This window comes from Paramormyrops kingsleyae, chromosome 10, assembly GCF_048594095.1.
Source record: "Paramormyrops kingsleyae isolate MSU_618 chromosome 10, PKINGS_0.4, whole genome shotgun sequence".
NCBI lineage: Eukaryota > Metazoa > Chordata > Actinopteri > Osteoglossiformes > Mormyridae > Paramormyrops > Paramormyrops kingsleyae.
This window is the reverse complement of record NC_132806.1, coordinates 3,096,957-3,118,322: the sequence shown is the minus strand read 5'-3', so window position 1 is coordinate 3,118,322 and position 21,366 is coordinate 3,096,957. Positions and strand designations below refer to the sequence as shown.

The following is a 21,366-nucleotide window of genomic DNA, read 5'->3' as shown; positions in this document are numbered from 1 at the left end:
AAGGTTTTAAACAATCTCTCTCAGCAGCCAGACTCAAAGCTTGAGAGGCATTCAAGTGGCAGTTTAGCCATTGGTCTCCTGCATACAAGGAAAGAGTTCAAAATCTGCTTGATTCATACCCGAAACTGGGCTGTCAGTATATCTGTGCCGCAGTGTATGCCTATTTGACTTCATGCTGAATTTATTGAAACATTTACTTAATTGATGCTTACATTATGGTAAAAACTACATGTAAGTACACTGAAAACTAACATTCCTCATAACTTAAAAAGTTGATGTGACTGTAACAAACTGAAATCAAATCTGAAATAAGTGTGAAAAAGAATATTTCGAAAAGTGTGTTGTGTCCTCAGATGATTACAGAAAATGTTTTTGTTGTCTTGTGTTATCAAAACAAATGATTATTGTGAGATTAAAGAGTTCAAGGAAACCCACTGTTATAAAAGACAAGTTTCTAAAAATGCTTAGTTCAATAAATGCTTGATAATTCAATGCCTGATAAGTCAATGAGTAATCGTGTTAAATTATGATCACAATATTTACCAAAATAATTATTATAATTTTTGTCATAGTCAAGGAGATCTACTCTGATGTAAAATATATACTAAGTGTGTAAATAAAACTTTTAGAAACTAGCGTTCATCCATGACTTGGATGTACTTGAATTAGGCATAAATAATTTCTTCCAGGATAATAAATATATTGTGACTCTGATATGTGAATGATGCCCAGGGAAACCAGCTGCTTTGTTATAGTCTCTGATCTTCTACTGATAATCCAAGGACAGGCTTTTCCATGGCAGCCTGTCTTGAACTGGTTTGCCTGAAACCTTCATTCAAATTATTGTTGCATTTGCATAATTATGGAGGGCCTAAGTGCAGTTTAGTAGGAATTTTGGGTAAAAGTAGAATTTTGTTCACATCACTTCTCTGTCAAGTCAAATCCTAACCAAACCAATCATAATTATGACCGACATTAATCTGCTCCTCTTATGTTCCAAGTACCCAGGCTGCTCCCATAATGCAGTAGGTGTGTTTCAGGTTGCCCTCTGCTAAATGTTTGTGAAATGACAGATAGTACCTAGTGGTGAGGGGAGGGTTGTAAAGGCTACAGTGTGGATGACTAGCAAGCAAGTGAACAGGTAGGTTTTTTTCCCCACTTAAATGAATTTCCACTGCTTCTTTCATACTTTCATTTAACGGGTTTGTACAGCAGGTAAAACTAAAACAAGTTGAAACTATTATTGTGCCGCATTTCATTTCACAGTGATGCTTCTGTTTTGTCTTGTGTTATAAACCCACCGCACCTCTTTCAAGGCCTTTTTTATTTGCTTCTCAGTTGAATTATATTTAGAGTTCAAGGAAATCCACTGTTATAGTTTTACCATAACGCAAGCATCCTCCTATCTGCCATAAAGTGGTTCACATCACAAGTTGGTGTGACGCCCCAGTGTATCTGTCTCACTTCAGGGGTTTTGTTCTGCAATACAGGCTAGATTTTCAAACAAGGGGACACCTGTGTAGAAAGGGACACCATAGTGGTTCCTGCTGTGCAGGAAGGTCTCAGTCCTTCACAGGCACCGTTTAGTTGCTCTGTAGTTAAGAGTTAATTTCATCATACACTGATGAGTGCTACTGTTAGCTACCTAACTAAATTAGTGGTAAACAAAAAGCATTAATTGTAGTGATTAAAAGTGAATTATTTTGGCCAATTACATTGTGCATGGATGTGCTACTTATCATCTGGTTGCAAGTAGTATAGCACTACTTGGTCTTTGTCCAAAGGACAAGGCCTAAATGAAGATTAACATGGAATGGCCCACATTAAGAATTTAATCTGTATGCTGAAGATTTAAGTGCATCATGTTCTCCGCAGGCAAGTAGAAATGATGGATCTTTTTAGGTAAAAGCAGAGATCCAGGGTCTTTTTTATATCTCATAGTCAAATGTAGTGCTGCTTGTCTGGGTCCAAAACCCACTACCATTAATACTGTAATGTTAACTTCTTGTTGGATTTGAAATTGAATTTTAACAGTATTTCATGAGTGCGCACATTCTTTAAAAGTGCCACATGTGGACACACCTATGTCCCTCACAGGCACTTCCACAACATTCTAGTAAAAAATAAAGGATGACCTGAATGCCTTAATTTAGTTAAACAAGGCCTGTCCATTGTTCATTTTCACCTTTTCCCCTGGCCCTTTAAGACCCCCTGCCCCACCAAGAAAATTACCTACAGTGATGGCAGATAAGCAAACATCACAATTCAGACCATTACTTGTCTGCAGAGAGCAGGACTGAATTAATAATATTCTGTTTTTCTGCAATTTTAAACTAATTACACAATGCCAATCTACAGGTACAATAATAGACAGTGAAGATGAAAGTAATTGTGTTGTTTATCTGCACTGTGTATCAGTCTTATCATGAGGAAAGCCATCTACAGCCTATTTCATGCCTGATCTTTTGGTACTTTGGTTTTAATGTTGGTTTTAATTATGGCTTCTGAAGTAAACCCACTGATTATCTAATGACAGACACGGCTGATGAATGGTGATTGGCCATGCTTATTTCACACTGACACCTATATCATTTTTGTCGGCGCGGGATAGGGAGACGCACGCCACCAACAAATATATTTTAATGGGGATCTTTATTATCTACGATACGACTAAGAGGGTCTAGTCGGTTTCCTTCACAACGTGTAACCATAAATAAAAGAATACAGAAAAGGGAACATAAATAACATACACAATGTTATTTGGTTTTAATCTGGCAAAAACGTATTTCTCCCCTTACACTCCGGAAATATCAAACAAATATTTTAATAAATAACACACTCGAGGTGCAAAATAGAAATATTCTCTATGCTCCTAAAATAGTACAAAATGAACGGCAGTGGTGACACTAGGAGGACAAAACATAAGCATCAGACACGATACATTTGTCATGTATTACCTACATTTACATTAGACATCGGAATACTTACAACTTAGTTACCCGCGTAACGAACTTTTGTAGGTTCTCAATCCTCTGGATGACTCAGAACTAGATGAAATAAAATAATTAAATTAAATAAAATAACATTTATAAATCCGCTAATATCGTCCACCCAGACAACCCGGCATTACCATGCATCGTGTTCAACCAACAGAACGACGATAATCTTACGTGAAGAAAGGTATTACTATGCATTAACAGCCCCTTACTCTGGATACTTTACTTCACAAATAGTTAACGAAATCCATGCATCCATTTTCATACAGAGTTCTACAACTTTCAGAGTATTTTTTGTCTGCATTTCTGTACTTACAAAAAGCAGCTACTTGGCACCCAACGGCCGCTCCGACTAACTCCCGGCTGTTTTCAGTCACGTACGCACAGCAATCCCAATGAGCTTTGCAAAGCTCATTCCCGTACTACAAAGTAACGTCACTGTAGTCCTTCTCTGCAAAGGAACATACACCTCAAACACCACACAACTATTTACACATGTTCATCCAATCAGACATGACCTGACTACACATATTAACCCCCAAAATCAGGTTCTGTTCAGGGCTGATTCTATATTAAATGCATATGCTGCCATGATTATTGGGGTTACCAATCCCGCCATCTCTTCAAGTGCCTGAGACTCCCAGGTTCAGCTGAAGCCGCTGCCTGACAGGGCCTCTCATAGAACTTTAGATATCTTTGTGTCAGAGATGGGGAACTAATGTCTGATGCAGGTGGATGCAGAATGGTGACTCACATCAGCTAATCAGTGAGAGGGAGTGAATATCCCATGATAAACAGGCTCACAAAGTTGGTGTGACACCCCAGTGTATCTGTCTCACTTCAGGGGTTTTGTTCTGCAATACAGGCTAGATTTTCAAACAAGGGGACACCTGTGTAGAAAGGGACACCATAATGGTTCCTGCTGTGCAGGAAGGTCTCAGTGACTAGGAAGAGACAAAAGACTCCTCTGAGAGGACGTGGAGAGAGTTCTTTCATATGCAAAACCGGTATGTACTGGCAGAATTTAAATTACACTCAGGTGCTGTGCTGCAGCAGAAACGTGTTGAGAAATTACCCTGGTAGCACAGATACATCTTTACAATGCTGTCTGAAGATCAGAACATCCGTCAGCATTGTAGAGCATGTAATGAACATTGGTGCTGCGTCAAGTTTATAAGCATGAGTTTAGGATCTGCTGAATACTGGAGGAAACTTGCAATGTAATACCAATGTTCAGTGGATGTTTTTCAATTTTGACCAAGGTTATGATCTTCATACAGCATACATACAGAAATGTATTGGTCCGATCTTTAGGCAGCGTAATAATCTTGTGGGCTGGATTCTGGATTTGTTAACTGACAGGACACAGAGAGTGAAAGTAAATCGAGAAACCTCTGACCAAGTCTGTTCCTCCATCAGCTGCCCATACGGATGTGTGCTATCACCCCTTTTATTTATTCTTTACACAAATATGTGCCAGAGTAGGAGGGAAAACAGGACTGTTATTAAGTATGCAGATGATTCTGTTATAGTTTGCAGGCTCCAGGATGAGGAAACAAGCCACAGTCTGGTCATTGAGGATTTTGTTAGGTGATGTGAGCAGTCCTACCTGCAGTTAAACACACCTAAGACTAAGGATATGGTAGCTGATTTTAGAGACAGGCTTGCACATATGAAGTTACACCTATCAAAAGTCAGAGAGTGGAATGTGTGGAAGCAAATGCATATCTAGGGACAACTTGTCAGGGTGCGGGGCAAGCGAGCCGGAAAGCAGGGGAGAGGAGCCAGTAGGTAGGGCAAGACGAGGATTTAATCAGACGACAGGACTAACAAACCAGGAACAACGCATGACACTACAATGACGGATCTGGGGAAAACAGACTGAGACTCGGACTAAATACAAAAGACTATCCAGAAATAACAGGACACAGGTGATCACAAACAGGAATTGACACGGGGTAATGAGGGGGCGTGGCACACACCAGGATCGTACGGAGCCAGGTGTGACACAACTATTGACTCAAAGTAGAATTATGAAGAAAACTGTGAGGCTGTGTGTCAGAAGGGGTAACAGCATTTGTACTGTCTGAAGAAACTCTCTTACTAATATATCGACCAAACCATACTGATCTTATTTTATCACGCTTTCATATACATAAGAACATAAGAAATTTACAAACGAGAGGAGGCCATTCGGCCCATCAAGCCGAACTCACAGGGCTTTCAGTACCTTGAGAAATTTCCAAACATCAGCCCTGCAAAACTGAAAGAAAGGATATGTATAGGTCCACAGTAGTGATGCGCGGGTCGGGTATTTTTCCAACCCGCGGGTCCCGCTTTTATGAAATTATTTGGCCCGCCTCGCAAATAAAGTGACAATTTCTTTACCCGCCCCAACCCGACCCGCGGGGTCCGCGGGTTACGAGACGACCCGCGCATCACTACTGCTTGACGCTTTCGTGACTTGTCACGTGACGTAACCTTATCAAAGAACTTAATAAAATATGAAAATAGATATTCCCAAATATTTAATATAGGCTATAGGGAATTGCACGCAACATACATGGATTTTTTATTTAATTTTGTTTTTAATGACCCGCCCCAATCCGCCCCGCAAATAAAGTGACAATTTCTTTACCCGCCCCAACCCGACCCGATTTAAAAACTGATTTAAAAAATCAGTTTTAGGCTTTTCTTTGGTTGCATGGTTTGGAAACCCGTCCTTAAAAATACAAATAAAGTACAAATAAAGTAATCCGAACCCGAACCTGAGCATTAACTTCAGACAAGATTATATTCATTAACTAAACCATTTTCGTAACCTCAAATAAAATGATGCAAAAATAAAGTAAAACTACATATAGGCTTTCTAAGAAAACTAAAATAAAAACAAACATAAAATACTTTGTTGCCATTTTTCAGTACTATTTAGTTGCTTTTTTATCTTTAATTACCATTAATAATGTCTGGATCATGTTTTGCCCATTTTGAGGACATCAGTTTGGAATGCATCAATATGGAATGGGTTGGGGGGGTTGTTACTGGCAATGGCACTTGCCAGCCCTGATTAGCAGAGTAATGTTTATTCTGTGCAGAATTAAGGATCAATCTTTGGGCCTGATTTTATAATGAATAAAAACATGTTGTGGGCCGTATGAAACCACATGCCAGACTGGCACTTTGAGACCATGTAGAGGTGCCACCCTTGTGTATTTTATAGGATGATTCCATCTTCGACAGCATTGATCCATATTGTTAAATAAAATGAATGTCCTTTTTGTTCCAATATGGGACACAATTTGTCTCAAATTTGTGTGATAAATTCTCCCCATCAGCAAAATTTATCGTCGGGGACCTGGGGGGTGGCGGAGCGGCAGCGTCCCTTATTTCTTGACATTGGTGAATAAGCACCCAAAATCTCCACCATGGAAAATGGCTCCAATGTAATCTCCATTATTTTAGTACTTTAGCTCTGGTGTTTCTGACTTTAAGTATTTATAAAATTTAAATATTGGCTGGCAATATTGGCCAAAATTAAACCACACTGACTAAAAAAAGAGAAATAACACTGGTATAAATGTATGTACTTGCATGTTACGGAATACTTTAGGACAGACAGTATGTTGAATTAAGTGTTAACCATTACATGAAGGAAGTTTATATAATTAAGTGAATTATGTATTGCTTCAGTTTAAATATAATGTTTTTAAGCGATGTTTCCGATGCCACCAAAGGTATTGTTGTTTTCCATATAATTAACATTTTTGGCAAGGGCACAGGTAAACAGAAAGATTTTCAGCTATATAATTTGCACTTCTGCACACTGAAATTGCATTGTTTACTGGTAGTAAAATTTGTTGAAGGGGGGAAGGGGCAGGGGGTTGCAATGGTAAGACTCATTGGGGTATTTTATCATTGCTGAAACGCATAATGACAGATTTCTGGGACATTGTGCATTATTCAAAGGTGTCAGGGAGCTGCTGTCAGTATTCAGGAAACTTCTGGACCTTCCAGGGAAAGCGGTATGCCTGTAGAAACTGCAACTGTGGTACCACAGTGGTTAATACTGTTGCCTCAAACCTCTGTAGAGCAGGGTTTGAGTCTATGTGTGTGCAGTTGTTTTCTCACACTCCAAAAACACTCTGAGGTGAATTTGAGTTGCTAAATTGTGTGAAAGATGTGTGCCTTGTCATATCAGCTTGATAAAATATTCTTGCACAGGTACTTGAGGACTTTAAAAGATTTCAGAGGGTGACATTCCGCACAGATGATGGTTTGTGTTCGTCTAGAAGTCCAGGTTTATTGCTGATCTCTTAAATCTCTGTTTTCTTAACCATCAGCTGGGACCACATATATTTTTGGAAGAGGAGGAGCCCTCATCACCTACACCTGGCCACCCAACGACCGGCCGAGCACACGGGCAGACCGGCTAGCAGTGGGGTTCAGCACCCAGCTGAGAGAGGCCATCTTGGTGAGGGTGGAGAGTGCCTCAGGACTTGGAGACTACCTGGAACTTCACATAGTAAGGAACTCGCATTTGTTAATATGTGGAATGGATGTGGCAGGAAGGGCTGTGGCGGATGTGTCTAGAGGTGAGCAGGGTGGTAGGTGCTCTCTTGGTTAAAGAAACAGAGACTAACATTAACAAGAGGAAGTCAAGCTGTCATACGATGGGTGTTGTGGTCATGATGGTTTCCCATAAACAGGATGCACTGGATGTAGGATGATGGCAATGATGGATTCCCAATAACAGACTGCACTGGATGTATTGTGGTGGCCATGATGGTTTCCCATTAACAACAAACAACAGCAACTATTTATTTTTGTATAGCGCATTATCACAACACTACATCGTCTCAAAGCGCTTTACAGCATCCCCACCCAAAGCCCCCAGTGAGTAAGCCATAGGCGACAGTGGCAAGGAAAAACTCCCGAGAAGGAAGAAACCTTGGGAGGGACCAGACTCAAAGGGGGAGCCCATCCTCCAGGGGCTGGCAGGGAGAGTCAAATACAGTAAAATTTGAGATACAAACGGGGAGCAGGGGGTTGATGACAGCCGGTGCCACCGCTCCCTCCAATCGCTAGACAACCAGAAGGCAGGGAGCGGGTCATACGAGGAAGATGACACAGGCAGAACGGCAAGCTGGATGCACGGACATCATTGGTAGTGGCGACGTCACATGTTGCAGGGTGTGCTGGACATCTTGATAGATTGAGGTCTCCAGGCAGCACCCCCCAGGAGGAGTAGGGAAAATAAAATATGCAATTAGACAGGCTGCACTGGATGTATTGTGGTGGCTATGATGAATTCCAACTAACATGCAGCACTGGATGTAGGGTGGTGGCCATGATGCATTCCCATTAACAGGCAGCACTGGATGTAGGGTGGTGGCCATGATGCATTCCCATTAACAGGCAGCACTGGATGTAGGGTGTTGGCCATGATGCATTCCCATTAACAGGCAGCACTGGATGTAGGGTGGTGGCCATGATGCATTCCCATTAACAGGCTGCACTGGATGTAGGACTCACTCCTGTAGATCTACTCTACGCGTTTCTCATGCTCTCGTGCCCTCAACTGTAGTTCTCTTCTTCTCTTGAGGATCTCTTTTGTTTGTGTATCTTTAAGCTCTCTCTTGCAGGTCTCTCCTTCCCTTCCCCCAGATTATAACCACCCTATGGCACACCTATGAGTAAAGTCTAAAGCAATCAAACTGAAGAAACTCATATATACATGAGCAATGTTATGGAGCAATTTTACAAAGAAAATGTATTTCATAATATTCATTTGACTATCAACTCTTACAATTTTACCAACCCAGCTCCACCCCCCTGTTTACACTAGGTGCTGCTTCAGAAGCATGTCAAGCTGACAAGCATATGTCATGACACTACATAGCTAATAAGCTCATTCATTTCATAAACAGAAAGAGAGGATAATGTCACATGGGCCATTCCCTACAAGGTCAGAGCTTGCCACAGCTCGCTGGTCACTCCAAAGGCACCAGGTGTTCTGTTATTTCAGATTCACTTATGGGAAACAGTTTTCTCAGTTTGTGTATCCTCTGCATATGAGGCCAATTAAGCCGGATAAGTGTTATCCAGACCCAGGTTTAGAAAGGTGCCTAAGTGTGCACTGCACCTTCAATTTAATGTACATCCTCAGGTGGAAATCAATCAGTCCATGAGTATGACATGGTTGTCATGGGACAGATCTGGAACCGGGGACCCAAATTAATAGTAAGTTGTATTAGGGGATACATTTTCAAAAACCTCTTGATGATTACCAGAATCACCATCTGGCCCTGTGACACGGGTAGATCAGTAATAAAATACATGCCAATATACAACCATGAACAATGAGGAATCGGTAAGGGCTGGTTGATCCACCAGTAGTGCACACAGGGTCTTGAATTGAGCACAAGTGGGACAGACATTTTACCAGCTCCGGGATTCTTTGACTGGAGGTCAGTGAGTGTGCACCCATTAGATTAGCTGCACTCACTGCTTGGCAGACTCATAGGTTTTTCCCGTGATGGGGCTGGATTGTGGTAATGGGCATTGGCTAGCTCATCCTTGAGTTCTGACCTGACTGGTACAGTGAAACAGTGTGGTGGGAGGACAAGATCATTCGATGGAGAAAGTTGGTCTGAGTCAATCTTTTGCAAGAAGGTATCTGCCTTTGAATTCTTCTCCCCCCAGTCAATATGTGACGGCAAACCTGAAATGAGCAAAGAACATGGCTCACTGAGCCTGTCGAGGGTTAAATCACTGGAATGGGTGCTTGCCCCCCTCAAGCCAGTGCCTCCACTCCTCGAGGGCTAACTTGATGGTCAGCAACTCCGGGTCCCTACATGGTAATTCTCTTCAGTACTGGATAGCTTATAGGAGAAGAAGACCCAAGGGTGTAACCTGGGTGGGGTGCTGATGCAATGTGAGAGATATGCCCCCGGTCTAAAGCATCCACCTCCACAACTAAAGAATGCCTGGGGTCTGGTTGCCTGAGGATGTAAACCTGGACAAATGCCCACTTCAGCCACTGGAGGATGGCTTGGGTTTGAGGGTTCCTGGTAGTCCACCTGTATGGATGATGAGTGAGGGCCATGAGTGCAGTGTACCACTGAGGTGGTGATATGGAACCTGGGCTGAATCAGGAGGTGATAATGTAGCTCACACAGCAGGTTGTCCTACCTGGAGGGCTGGATTTAGTCCTCGAGCCTGAGGTCCTCACCACAACACAGCATCTCCGTCAGGAGGTCCGGGTTAAGCCCTCCATGATATGTGCTGAGCAGAGCCGCCTCACTGCACTCACTGGCTGCCACCAGTATGTGACACTCTATGGCAAACTTGGCTGTCCAGCGTGATCATCGACGAAGCTCCAGCTGCTAATTTCTCATGTCCCTGCCCTGGACTGTGTGGTTAAACACCTCCTTCCTGTAAGTGATGAACCTGGCGTAGGTACAGAATGATGGGGTCCCCTGATGGAATATGGCAGTTGCCCACTTTTTTGCTTTTTTGCAAGTGAAGAGGGAGATCATGAAATCCACCTGTTCACCTTTGAATGAGAATGAATTTGCATTTTGTCCCTGGTTTGTCCCTGCTCTTCAAAGATTAGCAGTTAGCATAGTGTATGTATGTGCCCGGTGATGGACTGGAATCCCCTCCAGGGAGTATCCCAGCCCTGTGCCCTATGCTGCATAGAATAGACTACAGGCCCTGTACGATATTCACCAGAAGAGCCACTAGAGGATGGCTGGATTCTGCATTTTCAGTCTTTATGCTTTGTAAACTGGCTGAAATATAAATGTATGTCCTCCAGTGGGAATGAACAAATCTGGATATATTATCCATTGGTCAGAAAGTTCTTGACGTGTAATGAAGCGATTGCAGGGGAGAGAAAAGGGTTTGTGTGAATTCAGACAAATTCTCTCCCAGATCAATAAGCTATTAGGCTCCTAGGGAGCCGCCCCACTGTGCTCCTGTGTTCAGCAGCTGCAACCAGCTGCAGCGCAGTGCTGGTCCATTAGCATGCCATCCTGCTCTGCAGACCGTGCCCACAGCTCTCTCTGTGGGATCTGGGAGTGTGTGGATGAGCCATTGTGGCCACTTATACGCTCACAGGGAAGGGGTGGGATACTGAGGATTTACTGGCCAAGTGTGACCAGTTGGTCCCACTGCAGCGCTGTATGATGAGCACAGCAGGTCCCACCTCCAGTAACCAGGGTCCAAGTCATATTAAACCAAATCCATATCTGAGTGTTTGTAGACCAATACAAAGATGTATAAAAACAACCATCAATTTAACTGTATCTGAAATCATATTTAACAGGAGGTCCTAACAAGCAAAAAAAAGGATAAAAAGCAAAGAAAAACAATCTTTTTCCTATTGTTTCAAGATCATCTCTATCTCTGCAGGAGATGTATGGTTAAGTGAGTTAGGCATCTGGTTCCCAGAGCACTCTGCTATTGCTTGATGTTCAAATTTACATTTGCTTCTTCAGCAGATCCTTTCCAGGGGGAATTCACTCCCCAGTCCAGGCCGGAAATGCATACAGACCGGGTTTCCATGAATGCATTTTTTCTACCTCATTTTTGTAAGTCATTAATAATCAGATTTCGTTACAAAATAATACAGAGTGATAAGCTATTGTACTTAATCATTCTGTAATCGTTTATTTAGAGGTAGCCAAAAAACAGAATCTGAACTCGTAGGTCAATACAGGAAACTTGTCAAACATGGTACCAGGGCAGAACAAATCAAAACCACAATCCTAAAGCAAAAGCAAAGAGTATGCCTTTACACGTGGAAGGAACAGAACTCACAATACTCCACAGCCAGTATCCCAGTTGAGAGCGGTTACTGTTTTACAACGGAAATAGGCTCCACGTGAGTTCAATAAACGTGTGATGCACATTTGCACATTGGGGAAAGTGGACTGGGTGAGTCGAAGATCTGGCCTGGACTCCTGATTGTGGGTTAGACTGGTTGGTGAACATGACAGCTACACCTGCAAAGCCGAAAAGAGACCTTTTGAGTGGCAGGTGCTCAAATTTAAAAAGGGGCAAGTAGATTACGGTGTTAAAAAACTAACTACAAGGTTACCTGCCGGACCACAGCCACCGATATTCAAACAGAATGTAAAATGGGATCTTACAACAAACCGCATCATAAGAGTGTGGCATTCTTATTGTTATTATTGTTTGATTAGATTACTGTCAGAGTTGCAGATTTATGCGATACAACAAGGAGTTAGAGGAGAGAGTTAATACGCCTTTTAGGGAGATGCAGTTAGCTGAGATAAGGAAACCCCTCTTTCCTACGCCACCCTTTTAGCCACGCGTTTAATCTCCTTATCTCAGCTAACTTAGCCTGGCTTGCCCGTGGCACGGGAAGTATTCCAGAGAATACCATCATGGACGTTCTGCTTCTAAGCTTATCCGCGACTTCTATAAATTTATCCTGCACAACAGCCCTCCTGCCCTTTCCTGTGTCATTGGTGCCAACATGCACCACGACCACTGGATCCACCCCGGCTGGGGCCAAAAGCCTGTGCACATGATTAGGAAGGTCCCCTACCTGGGCACCAGGCAGGCAAGACACCGTACGGGACCCTCTATATCATGGGTGCACACATAACTGTCTACACCTCTAATAATTGAATCCCTTACTACCACAACCTCCCTCCTCCTGGGGGGAGGGGGCTCCTTGGTGCCCAAGGGCCCACCTGCCTCCCCAGTCTCTTCCGGCTCTAAAGCTGGAAGTACCTGAAAGCGGTTAGACACTGTTACTTCAGGTGATGCCGCCTCTGTAAACTGTGTACGCCCTTTTCTACATCTATGACCTACGTTCACCCAACTCTTTCGACCTACCTGTTCATCATTCTCCACCCTCCCCGCTTGTGACGTACACACTGTCTCCCTAAAAGGCGTATTATCTCTCTCATCTAACTCCTTGTTGTGTCGGATGAGAGTCAGTTGCTACTCGAGGTCACTATGAGTGAGTCCACTAACTTACATCGTTCGCAGATGAAGTCCAACTGGATGAAAACATCCAGAAGGGAAAACAATTGCGAGATCTCACAATACAATTAATAACTGTGCTGTGTCCGTTTGAAATACAAAATACGGAATTTTGCCTATTTATCAACTAATAAGTATAAACCTGAGTGATACAGACATGTCCTGTTAAGTGTGCTTTAAACTTTGGGCGACAATGCATACTACCATGTGTTCAAGTGATGTGTTTTTATACTCATTTATTTATACTCATTCACCGTCTGTGACTTTAAGCAAGACAGATGGGTTGTTGAACATTAAGTGCACGGACAAACATTGAAATATAAATAAATAAATAAAACACATTGAAAGATATTACAGGCGGAAAACTGCATATAAAACAGATTTTAAAAATGAAAGCCAAAAAAACTTGTAAGCATTTTTGAGGGATTTTGCAGTTTATTGTGAATCTCAGCCAAAAGAATATATGCTTAAGCTGCCGCACAATTTTTCTCCCCCTGGCAACAATGTCATGACACTTCACTGCGATAGCAGCCCCTCCTGTATTTGCAGTAGCAACTCCCAAATCGTGCATTTGCTTTTTTCATGTTACATACAATTGCGTGCACATTGTTTAGTGATATTTTCCATTAACCGCTCCTCCATCTTCTCAAAACTTTGGTTTCACAAAGATTGCAAATTACTGTGCTACTACAAATATCGGATCAGTGCGTCTCTAAGCTAGGCCCCCTGCAGTCAGTCCTGTCCCAATGCATGCCTGCCTTCACAGACACGCAGGGAGAGAGGGCATGTGGTAATGAGTACTAAGGATACAGTATTGTGGAATAATGTGAAACAGAATCTCAGAAAACAGCCTCACAAGCAATGTTACTGTGTCTCAAATGCAAAAATATAAAGACTAAAAAAGCTAAAAGCAACAACGTTATTGAATGAATTTTATTACTGAACACAAGCTGTCCAAATTAGCAAAACAATCATAGAACTAAGTAGCCTAAAATGTATTGCTGGCTGACTATTACAAACTGCATGATTTCCTGCTGCTTTGAAACTCTCAATGTAGCCGTCTCTGTATGAAGTGTGCAAATTGCACACTTGTTTCACTTCATATATAATGGTTCAGATTTCAATTTAAACTGTAATCTTGGAGGAAAAAAATGCCTTACCGTCCTGTTTGCTAGTGTAACTCACTGTTACTGCATCGTCTCTATTGGCTAGTGGGCCCTTCATGCAAAGAGTAGATGGGATGTGCATACAGATGACATAGCAAATCTATGGCTCGGTAACTTCCCCCTTCAGCTTATGGATGGCAGCCAGGTGGCCATTTTTAAGTTATAGTTTAAATAGTGATCATTGGTAAAATTCCCGATAAAGGCCATGGGCAAGCAAAAAAAATTAAAAATGCCTCACCAAAAAGGGCACGGTGGCCATTGAGGGGGAAACGGGCAGGTGCCAGAGCACGTAAAGCACCCCCCCCCCCTCTGCAAATGCATGTATATCAGCATAACAAATTGTTGTAATCCAGAGAATGTATGCAACTGTGAGGTTGATCTGAGACTGAGGAATCTAATGATTTGCATTTGGCCGACTTTGCGGACACATCGTATGAGTGACAATCTGCTACTAAATCTGAGTGAAATTGCAGCAAAATTGAAGCAGCAGTAGCAGGCAGCAGCAAAGGAAGGAGTGGGCAGCTGCAGAAGATACTTAGAACTTCCCAGGAACACTGTACATCTATTTCATCGTGAGACAAATCACAGTAAAATTGAAGCAGAGTCACTTAGTGGTGGCACATGAAAGGACAATATTTTTTTTTTTTTGGGGGGGGGGCAGGAGGGTTGTAGGGGGCTGTAGATAGAGGTTGAGGGTTTGGGGGTGTGGGAGGAGAAAGGTTTGGATGGAGGGAGCGGGTGACAGGAACCGTCCAGAGAATTTATTACTGTCATTTTCACAACATCTAGTATAATTAAATACATTATTATTCATCATTAAAACAATTTAACAATTAGCCATGATTTGTTTCAGCATTTATTAAAGTAAAAGCAGTAGACAAAAAAAAATTATTTACTGTCTTGTTAGAAAAACATGTTAAGTGAACTTCACAGAATTCAGTACAGACTTGAAGTTAAATCACAAAAATGGTGTAATTAAACAGCTCAATCCAAAAGTATTTGAATAAGAGCTCAGGGGGCATATACCCAGTATATATATGAAACCCTCAGAACCCTTGATCTAAATTTAAAGAAAAATAAAGTTTTAATTAAAACATTGCCCTGGGTAAACTGCCAAACTGGCTTTTCAGAAGCAAAAGCTACACCATTTGTTGACAGTAATCAACTGCAATTTAAGACTCTATCATGACTGCATGAGACCACACCACGCTGTCCTCCAGAGATACTGGGTGAGATGAAGCTGGGGGTGTGCGCCTCCAGAGATACTGGGTGAGATGAAGCTGGGGGAATTCTCCTCCAAAGATACCGGGTGAGATGAAGCTGGGGGTGTTCTCCTCCATAGATACCGGGTGAGATGAAGCTGGGGGTGTTCTCCTCCATAGATACCGTGTGAGATGAATCTGGGGGTGTTCTCCTCCATAGATACCGTGTGAGATGAAGCTGGGGGTGTTCTCCTCCATAGATACCGTGTGAGATGAATCTGGGGGTGTTCTCCTCCATAGATACCGTGTGAGATGAAGCTGGGGGTGTTCTCCTCCATAGATACCGTGTGAGATGAAGCTGGGGGTGTTCTCCTCCATAGATACCGGGTGAGATGAAGCTGGGAGTGTTCTCCTCTAGAAATACCGGATGACTTGAAGCTGGGGGTGTTCTCCTCCAGAGATACCGGGTGACATGAAGCTGGGGGTGTTCTCCTCCAGAGATACCGGGTGACATGAAGCTGGGGGTGTTTGTAAAAAGACTCTGACATGTATCAGTTCCATTCATAATGCCGCCTGCAGAGTTTGTGCTGTTCTGTTTATACATGATCAGTTGCCCTCCCCAGGTGGTGAATTCTTTATTTGTGTGTGACTGTGTCACTTCTCTCATATTTCTGTTAGGGGTAAGTGAGTATAGGACTTTCTTCATCAGTAGCCATATCCAGAATGGGCGGGGCTTAACACCAGATGTGAACGTGGTTTAAATTGTACACCTTAAATTGTGTAATTTTATGCTATTCCCACAACGTGTAAGAACACGTGACTATTATTTCTTACATTATTTCTATTATTTTCCATTTAACATTGACCATATACACTCACCTAAAGGATTATTAGGAACACCTGTTCAATTTCTCATTAATGCAATTATCTAATCAACCAATCACATGGCAGTTGCTCCAATGCGTTTAGGGGTGTGGTCCTGGTCAAGACAATCTCCTGAACTCCAAACTGAATGTCAGAATGGGAAAGAAAGGTGATTTAAGCAATTTTGAGCGTGGCATGGTTGTTGGTGCCAGACTACAGCAGAAGACCCCACCGGGTACCACTCATCTCCACTACAAATAGGAAAAAGAGGCTACAATTTGCACGAGCTCACCAAAATTGGACAGTTGAAGACTGGAAAAATGTTGCCTGGTCTGATGAGTCTCGATTTCTGTTGAGACATTCAAATGGTAGAGTCAGAATTTGGCGTAAACAGAATGAGAACATGGATCCATCATGCCTTGTTACCACTGTGCAGGCTGGTGGTGGTGGTGTAATGGTGTGGGGGATGTTTTCTTGGCACACTTTAGGCCCCTTAGTGCCAATTGGGCATCATTTAAATGCCACGGCCTACCTGAGCATTGTTTCTGACCATGTCCATCCCTTTATGACCACCATGTACCCATCCTCTGATGGCTACTTCCAGCAGGATAATGCACCATGTCACAAAGGTCGAATCATTTCAAATTGGTTTCTTGAACATGACAATGAGTTCACGTGGATTTGGAAAAGGCTTACGACCGGGTTCCCCGAGGTGCTCTGTGGGGGGTGCTTCGAGAGTATGGGGTCCGGGGTCCACTGTTGTGGGCGATCCGGTCCCTGTACGAACGGAGCAGAAGCTTGGTCCGCATTGCCGGCAATAAGTCGGACGTGTTCCAGGTGCGTGTTGGGCTCCGCCAAGGCTGTCCTTTGTCATCGGTCCTGTTCATCATATTTACAGTATGGACAGGATTTCTAGGCACAGCCAAGGCGTCGAGGGTGTCCAGTTTGGTGACCTCAGGATTGCCTCGCTGCTTTTTGCAGACGATGTCGTCCTGTTAGCGTCATCTGCTGGGGATCTCCAGCAGGCACTGGGGCGGTTTGCAGCCGAGTGCGAAGCGGCAGGGATGAGGATTAGCACCTCCAAGTCCGAGGCCATGGTTCTCAGCCGGAAACGGGTGGTTTGCCCTCTCCGGGTTGGGGAAGACGTACTGCCTCAAGTGGAGGAGTGTAAGTATCTCGGGGTCTTGTTCACGAGTGAGGGTAGGCGAGATCGGGAGCTGGATAGACGGATCGGAGCGGCGTCTGCAGTTCTGCAGGCGCTTAACCGGTCCGTCGTGGCTAAGAAAGAACTGAGCCAAAAAGCCAAGCTCTCGATCTATTAGTCCATCTTTGTCCCTACCCTCACCTACAGTATGGTCATGAGCTATGGGTAATGACCGAAAGAACGAGATCGCGAATACAAGCGGCCGAAATGAGGTTTCTCCGCAGGGTGTCTGGGCTCTCCCTTAGGGATAGGGTGAGAAGTTCGGATATCTGGGAGGGCCTCGGAGTAGAACCGCTGCTTCTTCACGTCGAAAGGAGCCAGTTGAGGTGGTTTGGACATCTGGTGCGGATGCCTCCTGGGCGGCTACCCGGAGAGGTTTTCCGTGCCTGTCCTACAGGGAGGAGGCCCCGAGGCAGGCCCAGGACTCGCTGGAGGGATTATATCTCTCGGCTGGCCTGGGAACACATCGGTGTCCCCCCCGAGGAGCTGGTGGGGTTAGCTGGGGAGAGGGAGGTCTGGGTGCCTCTACTGAAGCTGCTACCCCCGCGACCCGAACCCCGGACAAGCGGTAGATAATGGATGGATGGATGGATGGACAATGAGTTCACTGTACTAAAAAGGCCCCCACAGTCACCAGATCTCAACTCAATAGAGCATCATGGACAGTATATGTTGCCCTATATGTAAGTGACCACCATTATCAAGTAAGATCATATATCATACATTTATGAATCATACATGAAAGGAGCAATAATTATACATGTTAAGTAGGACCCATACAAGACCCAGGGGTGCCCCCTCCGAAACCTTCTTAATGCTACATTATTGTAAGCGGTACCTTATCACTTTGAGGTGTTTTCCAAAACGCCCTTATCTAAGTATACTTTCTGTAAGAAATACACTCTTAGCTATCACTTATCAATGTCGTCAGCTCTCACTGCTAGTGGCCCCCTACTGTTCAGACCTCATGCCTCTCACATCAGCAGTTGCACATAATTACATCTCAGGCTGTTAAGAAATATGTACTCTAATAATTTAACAGTTATAGTTCACTAATAAGTTTAATAACAATACAACATTAATGGGGGTGTTTTAATGCAAATAATAAAATTGTACATTATGATAGATGCATATTACACTTTACTGAAAATGACATTGCCTTTTAAATGATAGGCCTGTTTTCAAAAATGATATCAGCTGATAAACAATTCTGGGCTAAATGGGTAGGAATCCATTTTTAAAAAGTTTATAAAATTTATATTTGTCTTCTACGTTTGCACCACATGACCACAGTTTCACCTCTCGTAATTTTAGTAACCTTTCCCAGTCACTTGGGAAAAATAAACAACTGGGAATAGTCCTTACCAGTCACATTGGACATTTTATTATGTTAGGGCAGTAACTCAACATTTCTTTCAGTCAACAAAAATTATTTTTGCAGTTAGATAAAAATTAAAAATTTTTTGCGTTTAGATAATTCAGTTTGCTAGTTTTTTTTTTTAGGTTCTCACCAATTTTGATTTATGCAAAGTTTTGAAGCATCTATGCAGTGTTTTATTTATAAAGAACACTGCTTTCTCTCATGATGCAGTCAAGCAGTGATTTCATGGAGGGAATAATCCATTCTCGAGACACTGATGTCAACCAACCGGCTCCATCACCACGGACAGCTCCTGCTGATGTTGTCCTTGAGCAGCTATCCCTTAAGGCAGGGGTGGCCAATGTTATCCGCATAGGGCCGCTGTTTGTGCGGGTTGTCGCTGCAGCTCCTTAATTATATTACTAATTAGAGGACTGATTAGCTGAGGAGTCCTCACACCTGGCAGCTGACCTAAAGGTTACCCCAAAAACCTGCATACACACCGGCCCTTTGCGGATAAGATTGACCACCGCTGCCTTAAGGCTTAAGCTATCTTTCAAGGGATATTTCAGGAAACAGACGAAAACAGTAAGCAACTTAAGTAAGGTACACCATTCAAGTTTTCGTATCATGCTATGAGACATCTTTACTGGAGAAGGCACTCGATATTTATTCTGTTTGGGTGGGGAATAGGCTTGGAGAGTATTATGGTATACCACAGCTCTTTCGTTCGGCCATCCCCCCTCCTTGACCGGACCCAGTAATGACACCAGGCAAAAGCTCATCCCAGTCAAGTGCCTCCTTCTCCAAGTACTGTTCTCAGTCAGCCCCTTATGTCGAATTAGTAGAAAATTCATTTTCTGGGCAATTTTATGCTATTCTGAGAAAATGGGCAGTCAAGTGTGAATAAGCATACAAGCTCCAGAGCAGAGTGACCTAAAGATAAAGCCCATTCCCATCTGAAGTTATGACGTGGTGGACAAGCATGTTCTATTACTTTTTTAGTCGGACTGACTGCTTATTAGGACGAGGGGATCATATTCAGCCTCCAACATGTTTTTCAGAGATTGTGATGCATTAAGCTAAGAATTTTCTTTGTTATTCCCACATTATTCTGTACAGAGAATGCCCACAAAATTTAAAGGAAACAGTGTAACATAAAAATAATACAAATAAAAAATGCATTATTTTTTAAGTATTCTTCCCCCCGGGGCAATGCTTGACTGGACCACCTCTAGCAGCTCTTACAGCCAGTAGACTTTTTGGATACATCTTAGTTAGCTTTGTACAGCATAATGCATAGCCATGGGGGGGGGGGGACTGAGGGCGCTGTGGCACCCCCTGCTGGAAAGCCAGGCATCCCAGCACCCCCATCCAGATGAATAATAATAATAATAATAATAATAATAATAATAATAATAAATGTATTACATCATTTAAAATGGTTTCCTTTATGTTACTGATACAAGAACTGAACGTTTGATGAAGTTTTTGAGAAATAATAAGCAATTCTGTATAAGAATTCTATAACACTGTGCACCATGGGCAACAATTGTCACATTATACAGCCAGATACTGTATTGCCTTGTTTAAGTTGGGACACAATGGCACAGAAACATCTCCGAATTCTTTAGCAAACTACTTCTCCTTGATGAACATTCACACAGAGATTTTGAACACTTTAGATATCAAAGCCCTCCTGACAGAAATTATTTCCCTGACTGCTGAGCCCCAGGCCATGTTTGGAGTAATACAGAAGGCTTAAGTGCAGCTCCTGGGAAGAACTTGGTTTATTATGAGCTGCTGCCTAGCAGTTTACATTATTACTAAAGAGTTTCACACTGATTGTTTTGCTGCAAATATGTATGAATATATGTTGTTTGGTGTTGTGCACACTGAGGGTATGAAATAAATAGCTATTGTGCGTTTGGATAAGTTTTGGATAAGCAACAGCTTGTGTGTGTGTGTGGGTTTGCATAGATCACATTTGAGGACCAAATTGTCCCCAAAGTGTAGTAAAACCTGAAATTTCCCTACTTTTTGGGACATGTTTTGAGGTCCCCATTTGGATAACCTCAGTTTTATAAAAATCTGTGAATGCAATAAAAAAAAGTAAAAATGCCCAAAATCTTGTATTCAGGTTGGTTACTTATGGTTCATGTTAGGGATGGGTAGAGGTTAAATATTGTGTGTAGCCTATTTAGATGTATTCTTGTCATCTTAGCGGGACACCCCCGCACAGCACCCCCAACCCAAATCTTTTTCCACAGCTCTGGCATGATGAAGCAACATTTGCCATTCCTCCTTACAACATTGCACAAGCTGTGTCAAGTTTGCTGGGGAACAGCCATAAACAGTAATTGTGAAGTCTTGCCACAGATTTTCAGTGGAGTTAACTGGGACGTTGACTGTCCCATTCAAGGACATTTATTTTTTCCCATTTCCATGCTGCTGAAAAGGAATCCCCAAAACATGAGGCTACGAGCACCGCACTTTATAGTCAGGATGGTGTCACCTAGCTTGTGTGCAGTGTTTGATTTGTGTAACACATACC

At 42.8% G+C, this 21,366-nt stretch overlaps 1 protein-coding gene across 5 annotated transcripts in view; it reads left to right on the top strand.

Moving 5' to 3' along the window:
- LOC140577544 (neurexin-2-beta-like) overlaps window positions 1-21,366 on the top strand; it is a 314,016-nt gene that overhangs the window by 200,091 nt on the left and 92,559 nt on the right. For all 5 annotated transcript variants that reach the window (XM_072717164.1, XM_023827381.2, XM_023827379.2 and 2 more), the window contains exon 2: window positions 7,337-7,518. In XM_072717164.1, coding sequence (XP_072573265.1) covers window positions 7,337-7,518 — 182 coding nt within the window. The remainder of the gene's footprint in view (window positions 1-7,336; window positions 7,519-21,366) is intronic.